Genomic DNA, 14,738 nt, shown 5'->3' on the forward strand with positions numbered 1-14,738 from the left:
CAGTTGGAGTCTTGATTAGACTCTTTATCTCCGTGTCGGTTGTAGGCGGTCCAGTACCTCGAGTATTGATACGGCACAGCTCTGGTTGGTCCTGGTGTCCTCTCACTTAGTAGGGGGACGGTTTTGACCCTCCGGAGCTGGTTTACCTCTTCTTGCTTGGGTGCTGCGTTGGAGTAGCCAGGGAGCAGCAAGTCGGTAAACTTGCAGGGGAGTAGTTCCTCTGCTCCAAGGGAGTTCTCTGGCACTTGGTGAAAGGCTGGAGGTGCTCCGGGGTTCTTGGAAGCCTAACAGGACGAGACCAAACTCCATGATGGTCCTTGAGGCAGCAGGCAGGGTTTCGCACAAAAATATTCTGCAGCAGGTACCCAGTTCTCGAGCCATCTCTTCCTTGTCCGTTGTCGTCTTAGGTCCATCGAATCAAAATTTCAGGATCCAGGGGTGCAACCTAATTACTAAACTTAGTGGCATAACAGAGGGGAATGGGTTGTAGACAATGGGCAAGCTACCTTTAGAGTGTTACACCCTCTATGTGACCACTTCCTTTGTGGAGTGGGAACAACCCTGACCCTAATTGGCTAATTACCTCTCAAAACAAGATGGAGGTAACTGAAAAGTGGACTCCACATCACCTGCCCCCCATTATGGGTGATGCTGGCTGAATGTGGACCCATCTCCTGATTTAGCAAAGTTTCCTGCCTGCCCTATAGCCAAATGTGGAGCAGAACTGGGGGTTGGCATCCTCCACTATCTGGAGATGCCTTGGTTACATTTTCAAGGCAGAATCGCCTTTGAAGGTTCCTGCCTTGGAATGGCATTCGTCCTGGAGGAGGTGTGAAGCGGGCAGGCTCTCTCCCCATGAGGTCAAAAACATGGCTGGTGGTGGCAGGCTGGCTAAGCATAGTCTGAAACCACACCAGTGTTTGGTAGGTTTTCAGGGGACCCTCTAAGGTGTGTCCCCTGTATGTATTTATTAATAAATTCAACACTGGCATCAGTGTGGCTTTATTAAGATAAGCAGTTTGGTATCAAACATCTCTGGGTACAGTGAAGCCATCATGGTGCTGGGAAATTCGTAATGACGGGTCTTCAGCCTATGTACTCTCTATGGTTTTTCTGTGCACTTACAATATCCAAGAATGGACTTGTAAATTGTAGGGGCATATCTGCTCATGCATATATGTCCACACATGGGATATAGAGCACCCTGCCTTAGGACTCTAAGGCTTGCAGTAGGGGTGGCATACCTATACCTATACCTCGTGCAGTGTCTATGGGCATGGCACACAGGGATGTGTGCCACAGGGATGTGTTCCATGTTGATTCTTCAGTTTTCTCTGCTGCACCAAGGCACACAGCCTGCAGTGGCAGTTTGCATGGTCTTGGTGAGGGTTCCTTAGGGTGGCACCATTTTTGCTGCACCTCTAGTAAACCCTCCCCAGTCCCAATGCCCTTGGCACCAGGGGTACCAATTACTGGGGACTTTTAGGGGTTGATGTAGTTGTGCCAATTGTGGTACAGTTTTGGGAAAGAGCTCTGGCACTGGGAACCTGGTTAGCAGGGTCCCAGTGCACTTTCAGTCGCAATCACATCATGTCCAGGCAAAAAGTGGATGCTAACCATGTTACAAGAGGAACTTTTCTACAGTACCAAACCTTTGCTTACCTCAGTCTGCCCCTAAAGGAGCTTAACTGGTTCCAAAAAATTCAGAACTCCATAGTGAGAGTAGTCTTCAACTTGAAACAGTTTGAGTCATTCTTTCAAAATCTCACAATACTGTATTGGTTTCTTATCACAAAACAGATTCCTTTAAGTCCCGTGTCTTCACCCATAGAATCTTCTCTGGGAAAGCACCTGCTTCCCGTCAACCTAGTTTAAAAAGTACATACCCAGCAGACTGCTTAGATCTGGCAATAAGGCTACCCCCGTCATCCCATCACCCGCATATTTCAGATGGCGTTGGGAGAGCCTTCTGAGTCTGTGGAGCCTTGCTTTGGAACAGTCGTTTTCTTGAGAGTCAGGCTCTTACTAAACAACTAAAATTAATAAAATCTCAGAAAATGTGTCTTTTAACAAATAGTATCATTGTTGAGAGTAAAAACTTGTAATGTATTTAGCTCCTCTTCTCCAACAGAGCATCATCAACAAGAGACTGCTTTGAGTGATAGCTAAGCTGTATACATATATCTGTATAACGTAACATTGTCTTACGGATGACAAGGACTACTTGCAGCACATAGTCCAATAAAAACAAAACCATAGAAATGAAATCTCCCCTTCGGACATAATGTGCAGCTAAGTCTTCACTTTAATTAACCTGCAATTCATTCCTTTTTGCCTCCAAGTGCTCTATTGCAGCATTTTCAGCATATTAAATAGGGTGCATTAGAAAGTGGTTGCGTTCTCCACTGCATATCCTCTCTGCATCCGGTGCAGCCTGACTCATGCCTTACGTTAAGGAATTCTGTCACAATCTCCGTCCTGTATGGAAATCTGCCATAGTGCAGAGCCACTTTCCTGAAAATGCTATAGAATTGGGTTTGGAAAAGAACAGATTCAGAATTGCTCGTCCTTCCAGAGTGCTGGGTCTGCTGGGCACAGAACAATAGTGCTAATACACCATCAGGACAATTTCCTGGAAATACTAGCTAATTTAAACACAACAGATCGAACAACCCATACAACAGAAATTAGCAACAGGGTTGAACAAAGATTTGGAGATGTATCAAAGCGCTTGCCATCACCCATGGGGACCGGCCCGTATAGAGCGCTCAAAGATGCATTATTCCGTAGTGGGTCCAAAATGCTTTCTTCTTGTCAATCTTTGAAGAATGATGTATTTTGTACCAGTGTGCATCATAGCTTGGCTAAAGTAGGAATGTTTGGTGCACTGTCAGGTGGTGTTACTGTCTGAAGGATCATAATTCTTGCCTCTGTCTTTTTCAGCATGTGAATAAGAGAACATCATTGCGGTCTCAGGTGCATCCTGGGTGTATGGTGGTTCACCTTGGTGTACTGATATGCCTGAACTTCTTTGCGGACCAGGCTTTCGATGGCTTTAGTTAAGAAGAGCAAGTTCAGGGGCGTGGAATTTAATGAAATATCTACTTGGCCATGGAACAGGTTGCTTCATAAATCCACTTGTCCCTTTGGAGACACGTAGTGCGGCGACAAATCATGGTAGCAAACTTATTATATAAAAGCTCTGATATTAGCCTTTCTGGTTATGCCAGGGCTCATATTATAGTAGGGTTTGAAATCCAGCAATTTCCTTAATTTGCCACCTTTCCGCAGATCTACATACTGGGGCTAGAGATAGCGTTAAGCAATAGTTTCAGGGTTGGAATACCCCTTAGAGTCTGTGCAGCTCCATCAAATTGTATGTTTTAGTTTTTTTTTCCGCCAGCTCTTATCTAATCTTTTCTCACACAGAGAGGTTGACAATTTACTCTTGACAATGGCAGAAGTAAAACTTTCAGTGTTTGGAAAAAAGTGAATCCGTTGAATTTAATTTCCTGGCATCAGGGGTACATCCTAAATACTCAATTTAGGGGCGTTAAGGGGAGTGATGGGTAGATTACAGTGGGCTACTTACCTTTAGGGTATCTACACCCTCTATATGACCACTTCCGGTGGGAAGTGGGTATGACCCTGACCCAGAGAGCCTCATTCCACCAAAACTAAGATGGTGGAATTCTAAAATGTGTGTTCACATCGGGTAGCCCACCTTGGGGGTGGAACTATCCTGAGAGGGGGACATGCCTCTCAACCAGATAATTTTTCTGCCTGTCCTGGTGCCAAATGGGCCTGGTGCATGGGATTCCATTCCCCTGTCTGGGGAAGCCTTGGGTAGCAGATCAATGGCGGCAGAGGCCTTCGAAGCCTCCTGCCTTAATATGCTGATCAGTTAGTCATCCTGCTTGGAGGAGGAGACAACACCTCCGGCAGGAACAGGTATTGTTTCTGCCCTCTGAGTGAGCGGGCTCTCACCTGCAGGTGGTCAGAAACCGGATTGTGGTGACAGGCTAATCTTCACCAGTCAGCCAGGACACTAGTAGTCGCTGGGGCTTTAGGGGGCGTCTCTAAGGTGCCCTCTTGGTGCATGTATTAATAAATGCATCACTGAAATCAGTGTGGGTTTATTAATATGAGATGTTTGGTACCAAACATCTCTAGTTTCAGGGAAGACATCATGTAGCTGGGGAGCTTGCAAACGCCAGTGGTCACCACATGTTCTCTTCCCTGTTCACTTGTAATATCTAAGAATCGACTTGTTCATTACAGAGATATGTTTGAGGCATGTGGGCTGCTGAATTCATATCTGTGCATAGATTGCCGCCTAGTGTTGGGTCCGGATGATTGCACATTGTTGTCCTGGAAGAGTCTTCGAAGTATCACGAGATAGGGGGCTCCTCCTCTGGACTACAGTGCGCATTGGCATCCCCTCCATCCTTAGATTGTTTTTTTCCGCCATTGGGTTCGGATGTTACTATCTTAGCTCAAGTTAGGAAAACTTTCTACGAAGCCAAAAGGCTTTCAACAACGTCGGTATTGTTTCGTTCGGTACCGATACCTTTGCTTCGAGAGGACATCGAGGAATCAGACGGGTTTTCTTACAACTTTCGACCCGATCTTCGAAAGACGATGGAAAGAAGCCCATTTAAAAGGTGTCCACTTTCTAATGCAAAATGCCCGCACATCGATGTCCACCCGGTGTGGAAACAAGTGCCTGTCCCCGGATCACAACGAAGCCAACTGTATGGCCTGTGCCCGGTTCAGGTCGAAGAAAACTCTTCGGATTCGACGCGCGGCTCGATTGGAGTCGCAGAGATCAGCGCCTGTTCCAGAAAACATCTTCGGGACCGAAGACAAAGAGGTCGTTGATCTGGAGGATGAAGAAGAACACTCTGATCCGGCTTCGGGCCATGACTCTGAGTTTGATGCTGAAGACGAAGAGGTATTAGAATAGGACAAACACGTCGTCGAGGAGGTAGGAGACGACGCAGAGGCCCTCGGGCCGTAGAAGATAGCTCAGGCGAGGAGCTAGGCCCAACCGGTTATACGGGGGCCGACGATGAAGCGCTCACTAAGGCTCAGGTCGAGGGATCGCCACAAAGCTTTACCCGAGATCTACAGACTCGTTCAACAGCCCCGCATAAAGGCCCGGCTTCGAACATATATAAAGAGCCATCGGTTTCGAAACCGCCATCGGTCGATACAAAGACATCGAAACCAAAAGCGTCACTGCCAAAACCGAAACCGAAAGTGAAGCTAACTCTGGTCGGCTCCAAGGCCTCAAACGCCTCGGAGCCGAAGAAACAGAAAAAGGCCGTCGATACCGAGAAGCTCAAGAAGGTCATCGAGTCAAAGGTTGGGGCACCGAAGGCCAAAGTCAAGGCTGTCGAACCGACTAAGCCGACACCGAAGGGAGTCGACACACACAAAAGACCCGAACCAAAAGAAGGGTTCGATCCTCGGTCGAGGCCTGCGGACAAGACAAAGACTGGCTCCAAGGACCCTGTCGAGTCGACGCAACCGAGCCCATTCATAGCCAAAGAGGTGTCGGAGTCACTCCAACGCATCAAGAATAAGGCTACAGCAGTCGGGCCGAAGAAGGCCCCAACACCAAAGCTGGTCGGAAACGTTCAGCCCGCGTCTACACCACTCAAATTCGGGTTGCCACCGACGGTGCGTCCGAAGATGTTCGAACCAAAGAAAGGTATCGGAGCCATCAAAAAAGTGTTGATGGAAGTGGAGGCTACAGAGGAGCCTGAAGAACAGGAGTCCAGGCAGTTCATCGACTCGGAAACTGGTAGACTGTCCATATATAAAAGGAAGATCTTACCAGAAACACCCATGGAGTCATATAGGATTCCCATAAAAAAGAAGAGGGATTCAACAACATCGCCAGTTCTTGTGGAACCTCTCCAATCCTATGGTCAAGAACCTCAGACTTTTTCACCCACATGTGGATGCAGGGGATGACGAAAATGAGGATGACATTTATCATGTGGACACTGATCCCGATGATCAAAACCAACCATGGGCAGACCCAGCTGACCCAAAAGATCCGCACACTGCCCCTGACACACAGGTATACAGTGTTAAAACATCTCCCACTGAGGACACTACTGCCTTTAACGCCCTTATTGAAAGAGCGGCAAGTAACCATGACGTGCAACTACATGCTGACCCTGTGGAGGAAGACTTTCTGATCGACTCCTTTTCCACTTCAGAAAGAACAGTCAAGACCCTGCCCATGCTAAAAGGGGTCCTTAAGCATGCTGGTGACATTTTTAGGGAAACCATCAGGGCCAGGGTATTAAACCCAAGAATTGAAAAGAAATATAGACCGGCACCTGTGGACCCTACTTATATAAGAGGACAGTTGCCATTGGACTCATTAGTTGTTTCTAATGCACGTAAGAGGGCAAACTCCCAGACTACAGGTGATGCTCCTTCTCCTGACAAGGAGTCGAAAGTACTGGAAACTTCAGGAAAAAGGGTGGCAGCGCAGGCAGCCAACATCTGGCACATTGCCAACACTCAGGCACTCTTAGCCATATATGACAGGTCCCATTATGATACCCTTGAGACACTGTTGCAACACCTACCAGATCAGTACAAGGAGGGTGCAGAACTACTAATCCAAGAAGGAAAGCTTATAACCAATGCTTCAATCAAGTGCGCGCTAGACGCAGCTGACACTGCAGCCAGGGCCATTAACACTAGTGTCATGTTAAGGAGACATGCCTGGTTAAGAATCTCGGGATTCAAGCCAGAAATACAAACTTCTATCCTCAATCAGCCAGTTAATCCGGACTACTTATTTGGACCGGAGGTTGACACCACCCTTGAAAAAATTAAAAAAGACACAGAAACTGCAAAGTCTATGGGGGCTCTGCAGTCACAGCAGTTTCGGGGTGGCTCCTTTCGTCGCTCCAATACTAGAGGACCTTCAAGAGGCCAATCCACACAGCAGACACAGTACAATAAAGGAGGTACACAATCCACCTACAATAAAAACAACAGGGGTGGATATCGTGGAAACAACATCAAGGGCAGAGGAAGAGGAAACAACAATTCCAAATCCTCTGCCAATAACAAACAGTGACGCCCTGTCACTGCCCCCGACCACTTAACACCTGTCGGGGGGAGACTACAACGGTTCCTGCCAGTCTGGAAACCCATCACCACAGACAGGTGGGTGAGAGACATTGTCCAGTACGGGTATTGTCTGGAATTAACATCCACTCCACCCAACATACCACCAAGACACCGTCCTATGTCCGCAGAGCACTTACACTTATTGCAGCAGGACGACGTCAGCATGCTGCAAAAAGGGGCCATAGAGCTCGTGCCTGTAGAAGACCAAGGCTCAGGGGTGTACTCTCTGTAATTCTTAATACCCAAAAAGGACGGGTCTCTAGGACCCATACTGGACCTCAGGCCTCTAAACAGCTACATTCTGTCAGAGCATTTTCATATGCTTACTTTACAGCAGGTTCTACCGTTACTCAGTCAGGGAGACTTCCTCGCGACTCTGAATCTAAAAGATGCGTATTTCCATATACCCATACACCCATCACACAGACAGTATCTCAGAGGTTCACTATTCTAAATCAACATTATCAGTTCAAAGTCCTCCCTTTCGGAGTAACGACGGCACCCAGGGTGTTCACAAAGTGCCTGGCGACAGTAGCAGCACACCTAAGGAGACAGCACATACATGTCTACCCTTATCTGGACGACTGGCTTATCAAGCAAAGACGGCCCAGCAGTGTGCCAGCCACATGTCCCACACCATTCATCTTCTTCACAGTCTGGGATTCTCGCTGAATTATCCAGTCACATCTTCAGCCGCCCACGTGCGACAGTACCTGGGCGCGACAATAAACACTCTGGCAGCCAAAGCTCAGCCAAATTCAGCGAGGATAAACAGCATGCAATTGCTGATACAGAAGTTCAGACCCCAACACTCACTTCCAGCAAGAGTGTTCATGCAGTTGATAGGCATGATGGCCCCCCTGCATCTTCATAGTCCCGCACGCGAGACTACATATGCGCCCGCTTCAGGAGTGCTTAGCACGTCAGTGGAATCAGGCTCAAGGACAATGGAAAGACCTAGTGTTGGTGAACGGTCGGGCATACAACTCTCTGCATTGGTGGAACCCACGAAACCTTTGCAAGGGCCGACCGTTCCAAGAGCCTGTACCACAAATAATACTGACAACGGACGCTTCTCTCCAAGGATGGGGAGCTCATGTACTCCATTACACGGTGCAGGGACTATGGACAGCACAGCAAAAGAGGATGCACATCAACCTTCTGGAATAGATGGCAATATTCATGGCAATGAAGGCTTTCAAAGTACACTTGTGCAACAAAGTCGTGTTGATCCGGACGGACAACATGACTGCCATGTACTACATACAAAAGCAGGCAGGAACACACTCTCCACAGTTGTCTCATCTGGCTCAGAGCATGTGGAAGTGAGCCATTCGAAGGAACATCTTCCTCATGGCGGAACACCTCCCGGGCAAAGACAACCAGATGGCAGATCTACTCAGCAGGCACAGCCACCAGATGCATGAGTGGGAGATACACCCATCAGTACTCCAACCGTACTTCCAGCAGTGGGGTCATCCACAGATAGACCTGTTCGCCACAAGGGAAAACGCAAAATGCCAAAGCTTCGCCAGCAGGTTCCCACATCCACAGTCGCAGGGCAATGCGATATGGATGAACTGGTCAGGCAAATTAGCGTACGCTTTTCCCCCAGCGCCTCTAATACCGCTAGTGGCACGCAAACTGAGGCAACACTCGATGACACTCATCCTGGTTGCTCCAATGTGGACACGCCAACCATGGTACACCACGTTTCTAGAACTATCCGTGGTACCGCATCAAAGGCTGCACCTCACACCCAGGCTTTTGACGCAGAGCCATGGCGACATTCAGTATCCAGATCCGCAACAGCTCAACCTGGCGATCTGGCTCCTGAAGTCTTAGAATTTGGCTACCTCAACTTGCCGCCAGAATGTATGAATATCATCAAGGAGGCAAGACGGCCCACAACCAGAGCATGCTATGCGGATAAATGGAAAAGGTTTGTCATATATTGTAACAACAATGAAATTAACCCACTGGATGCATCTATTCAAAACATTATCTGTTATTTGTTGCACTTATACCGATGTAATCTGGCGTACAGTTCCATTCGTATACATTTATCCGCAATAGCAGCTTATCTTCAAAACAGGCAGCACCTCTCACTATTCAGAGTGCCTGCCATTAAGGCTTTTCTGGAAGGATTCAAAAGAGTGATCCCTCCCAGACACCCACCTTCACCAGTCTGGAACCTCAATGTGGTCCTCACCAGACTGATGGGACCACCTTTCGAACCTCTACACTCTTGTGAGATTCAGTTTCTAACCTGGAAAGTGGCTTTCCTAGTAGCCATTACCTCACTACGAAGAGTTAGTGAACTCCAGGCCCTAACCATTCAAGAGCCGTTCATACAAGTCCACGCAAATAGAGTTGTACTACGCACCAACCCTACATTCATGCTTAAGGTGATTTCGCAGTTCCACATGAACCAGACCATAGAACTGCCAGTTTTCTTTCCTAATCCAGAAAATGTCGCAGAGAGATCCCTACACACATTAGATGTCAAAATGGTTCTTATGTACTATATAGACAGAACAAAGGATTTCAGAAAAAACAAAACAGCTTTTTGTTGCATTTTCTCCACAACACAAAGGCAACCCCATTTCCAAAGCAGGGATAGCCAGGTGGATCGTTAAGTGTAGACAGATTTTCTATGCTAAGGCTAAATGCACACTAACCATTCCACCAAGAGCACACTCCACACGTAAATTAGGAGCGTCCATGGCTTTCCTGGGGAATATTCCTTTAGAAGAGATATGTAAGGCAGCCACATGGTCCACCACACATACATTTACGAAACACTACTGCGTAGATGTGCATTCTAAACAGCAGGCAGCTGTAGGACAGGCTGTTCTCAAAACTCTTTTTCAGACTGCTGCAGCTGGCACGGGCAGCCGCCGCTAACTGGAGGGACTGCTATGTAATCTATGTACAGATATGAATTCAGCAGCCCACATGCCTCGAACCGAATATGCTACTTACCAGTATGCATCTGTTCTTGGCATGTAGGGCTGCTGACATTCATATCGCCCACCCTCCTCCCCGGCGCCTGTAGCAGCTGTAGCATTCAGAATTACTATGTAGCATGGACATCACTCACTGTATTACACTCCATCTCTGCCACAAAGGCGAAAAAGAATCTAAGGATGGAGGGGATGCCCATGCGCACTGTAGTCCAGAGGAGGAGCCACCTATCTCGTGATACTTCGAAGACTCTTCCAGGACAACAATGTGCAATCATCCGGACCCAACACTAGGCGGCGATCTATGCACAGATATGAATGTCAGCAGCCCTACATGCCAAGAACAGATGCATACTGGTAAGTAGCATATTCGATCTTCTCATGGCGATATCTCCACATACGTAGTATAGTGCACCCTGTTTTAGGGCTGTAAGACCTGCTGTAAGTGCGGCTTACCTATACTGCCTGCAGGCATGGTACACATGAGATGTGCCATGTTGTGTCTTCACATTTCTCTGCACCATGGCACTCAGCCTGCAGGGGCAGTTTGCGTGTTGATGCTAAGGGTCCCTTAGGGTGGCACAATACATGCTGCAGGCCTTTGGGACCCTCTTTAGTACCCATGCCCTCGGTAACAAGGGTACCATTTATTCTGAACTTACAGGGGGTTCTAAAGGTATTGCCAATTGGGGCAACAATTGAACAGTTTTAGGGAAAGATCCGGCACTGGAGACCTGGATAGCAGAAATCCAGTGCACTTCTGTCAAAATTACATCAGATACCTAGCAAAAAGTGGGCGTGACCTTGTCAAACAAGCACTGGCATAGCCAATAGGTCTCACCTTTGGGACCTTATAAGTGTTTAGCCATGCAACACTTGATGTTGTTGCACCAATCATATTGTGCTAGATAACTAAACACTTATAAGGTCCCAAAGGCAAGAGCTATTGGCTATGCCAATGCTTGCTATTCCCTGGCGTCTGCAGAGATGGGCATGTTGAAACCATTGTCATGGACCCAGGCGGCATTTCTTAGGTCTCCTTTAACTTTCAGGATTAATGCTTGTTTTCATAACCGCTCTAAATTACTAAACACATTCTGATATCCAGGCTGTTTGTTATCTGGACATATTTATCAGGTGATATGTTCGTGATAGCAGGGTAAGGCAGGACTATAGAGCAGTCTGGCAGTGTTAGGGGGGCTGGTCTGATTGGCCAGTGTATGGGCCGTTTTATGGTTGTTTGTCAAGTAAGCATGCAGTCTATCCATACGTTGCGAAACACCTACAACAGCTTATCTTTACAAGTTTAACACTGGTCCAGTTTGCTAATAGGGCCCCCCTATTTGTTAGCTATCTGATTCGCTAATGGAGTACACTCGTATTTTGAGCCTTGGTAATTTTCTACCCCAGTCTGACTGTTGTGATAGGAGAGTGAGTAAACACCACAGAATGGTTTTCAAACAAGAGAAGCCAAGTGGTTTGTGATTTATCTTTATTGCTACTTCTGAGCACGTCCTAAGACTGTACTAGACTACCTACAGACGTAGTGCTTTCTGTGCGCCAATCTACTGCGTGTTTCCATTGAAAGCTACGATTTGTGCCTGTTGTTAATTAACAAAGATGGCTGTCTTCTTTTCTATCTACAATTGTACACATTAATGGTGGACATTCCTTGCTTTTCATGCGATTTATCTGCAAACTGCGACCTTAAAAAGGGTCAGAGTAAAAAAAACAAAAAACAATTTATACTGATACTTGCAGTTGTCCTTGGAGCGCGGTGGTCTGAGTTTTGGGGGGACCCAGGTTCCCTAAAGCTTTGTTAGACTGGGAAGTGACCACCTCGCATCTATCCTAAACCTGTCTCCTTTTCCACTGCGCCATATCTTTTTACTCTGATTGGGTTGTATTTATTTCAAATGCACCACTATTCTTGTTGTATTTGAACATCTAGCACCCCCATTCCAATTCCCTTCACTCGTTTTGGCCTACTCACATGCGTCATGCCATATCATGTTAGTGTTTAAATAGTTTAACAAACTAAAAATTTGCTTATATTTTGTGTACTTTTTTGGTCGTTACGGTCATTTAACGCTTTTAACATAATCCATTTTAATCTGTGCAGTTTTACGAGTGAATTGGATAACTGCTGTCCGCTGTGCTTGAAATGCATATGCAATTAAAGAAATACAGTGGACTGATTCATGCCGATGGGTGCCCTACTGTGCTCCATCCTAGCAACCACCATTTAGTTGCTTCCCTGTGAAATGGATCCAAAAAAGAACCAGCGCACGCCTCGTGCTGAAAGAGGCAGCAGGGGCAGGGGGGAGGGGAGAGAGGAGGGGGCCTGCGGCTGTTTCCCTTGCGGGAGCGATGAGGAACCATATATTAATTACAAACAGATGATTTTGAAAACTCGCTCCCACAAGGGCATCGCCAAACGTGCACACGTTGCATTCAAAGCAGTGCAATGCGTGCACGTTTTTGACTGAAAAACAGAATCAATTGCAAAAGGTCTTTTTGCCTAAGCAGCGCATGCGCGTTGCGTAGGTGAGACCTAAAAAGGGCACTTTCCTAAACTTATTGACCAACATTAATGAGAACAACCTACGATTGCACTCCAAGTTTGGACAGATTAATAAATTGTATTCAAAATAGTCCCTCCCTTGTTTATATAACAAACAGGGACAATGTTCTCAAATTAACCCTTCCCAAATATGAGTGTTAGTACTAAAGGGAAACCTCCACTTCCTGGATTGAAAGACTCTTCTCATTTTATGTTCTTTAATCATTACAAAACAGTACAGATTTTAGTGTATTCTGTATGTAATATTTATCCAACAAAGCACATGTACTTTTGTGACCTTTGCATGCCTGATTATCAAGATTCCTTGAGGTGTGATTTTTTAAAAATTGTTTAAAATGTCTTTCTTTTAGATGCACCAACTCCATCACGTTCTAGCTGGGAAGAAGATGACAGTGGCTATGGAAGCTCTAGACGCTCCCAATGGGAGTCTCCTTCGCCCACTCCTTCTAATCGAGACTCTGATCGCAACCATAAGGGGTCTTCTGTGCGTGACAGTGAACGGAGGGATAGAGAAAGGTAGGTATGATGACCACCACATGGCTGAATCTGCCCATGTAATGTGATGATTTCCCTGGGATGTCTGCAGCTAGCAATCATTCTTACTACCACCATTCAGTTTGCTCTTGCCCCGGAAGTCAGTCACTCCTTATTTCTTCAGCGTAAGATCTTCACTGAGAGTCGTAAACATAAAATATTCCTGTGTGCATCTGGCCATTCTGTAATACTTTATCCGAATATCAACTTATCTATATGTAAATCAAGCTTAACCTAATTTGCTTTAACCTGCTAAATGTTTTCTAAATTATTTCTGTTGAACTCAGTAACCTGTAGGACCGCATTGCAGCATGAAACTAAACTTGCGGAATGCAATAACATGCAACAGAAAGTATTCTTTGTACTAGAATTTGCTTCTCAGCCATTTTTAGGTTTTGACTAGCGATGCATGCGTACGAAGTACGCATGCGCTAGGAAAAAATCTTATGAGCTGTGTTTGGAGTTGGGTCTACGCCCCCTCCTCCCATTGGCTAGCTCCATAAATGGAGACTAGCCATTGGGAGGAGGGGGCGTCCGTCAATCTCGGACCAGATTCGGGGGCGTTCCCGAGAATTTTTGGCTTTTGGCGACGTCACGCTACGTCAGCCAAAAGCCGAGAACGCCCCCGAATCTGGTCCGGCATTGCCGGTGTTCCTGCCTTCCTGCCTATTGGTGGGATGAGCCCCCTCAGTGCCGCCGCGCTAGGATTGGTTCTCGAGCCGCCGCATCATGAGCAAGAACGAAGGAGCTGCCCTCCCATTGGCTGAGGCGGTCGAGCCCCCTCAGTGCCGCCGCGCTAGGATTGGTTCTTGAGCCGTCGCGTCATCGCTGGAGCCGCCCTGCGATTGGCCGCAGCTTCGTTCTGTGTTCTTGATTTTGCCGACTTAAAATTATAGACCGTGAAGACAGGTTGAGGGTAAATGTGCTTAAAATAAAGACAGTGAGTATGGTTTCAAAGTAAAAGAAGTTCTGTTGTAAAGTCGGCGATGACGAATTTTAGGTAAAGACAGCCCAACGTGCGGCTCGATGGTTAATTGCACATTGACACGCTTCAAGTGCTGGGTCACCCCTCTGCCACTCTATCACCCCGTGAGATAAGTTGCTGGAGCTCCAGAAAGTCTCTGCATACTCATTTTAGGCTGGTTTACAGACGCCCACGGATTGCTTGTCAGATGGTACAGGGCCGTGTCGTGATTTTAACGTGTAAAAGGAAACTATGAGACAGAAATTGAGACCCCTCGGCAGTATGTAACGTGTCTGCCCCTGAGAGCTGTCCGCCCCCCTACCGCTGCCTCGGCTCCCGTTCCCGCACCCCCGGAGACCCACAGCCTGCATTATATGCAGTATGAGTCACGGCAGCTGCAGGACACATGCGAACAACACACTCGACAGACACGTCTCCCCGTGTCCCAGCAGCGCCTTTAAATTGCATTTTGGCCATGAAGGGCTTTCCTGGGGGGAATGTATGCTTTCATTGAAGCGCTATATGC

At 47.0% G+C, this 14,738-nt stretch overlaps 1 protein-coding gene across 2 annotated transcripts in view; it reads left to right on the forward strand.

Annotated features, from left to right (window-relative positions):
• Positions 1 to 14,738, forward strand: part of DHX38 (DEAH-box helicase 38) — a 1,070,683-nt gene that overhangs the window by 232,149 nt on the left and 823,796 nt on the right. For both annotated transcript variants that reach the window (XM_086945550.1, XM_086945552.1), the window contains exon 5: positions 13,065 to 13,230. In XM_086945550.1, coding sequence (XP_086801676.1) covers positions 13,065 to 13,230 — 166 coding nt within the window. The remainder of the gene's footprint in view (positions 1 to 13,064; positions 13,231 to 14,738) is intronic.

Source organism: Lissotriton vulgaris, chromosome 12, assembly GCF_964263255.1.
Source record: "Lissotriton vulgaris chromosome 12, aLisVul1.2, whole genome shotgun sequence".
Lineage (NCBI taxonomy): Eukaryota > Metazoa > Chordata > Amphibia > Caudata > Salamandridae > Lissotriton > Lissotriton vulgaris.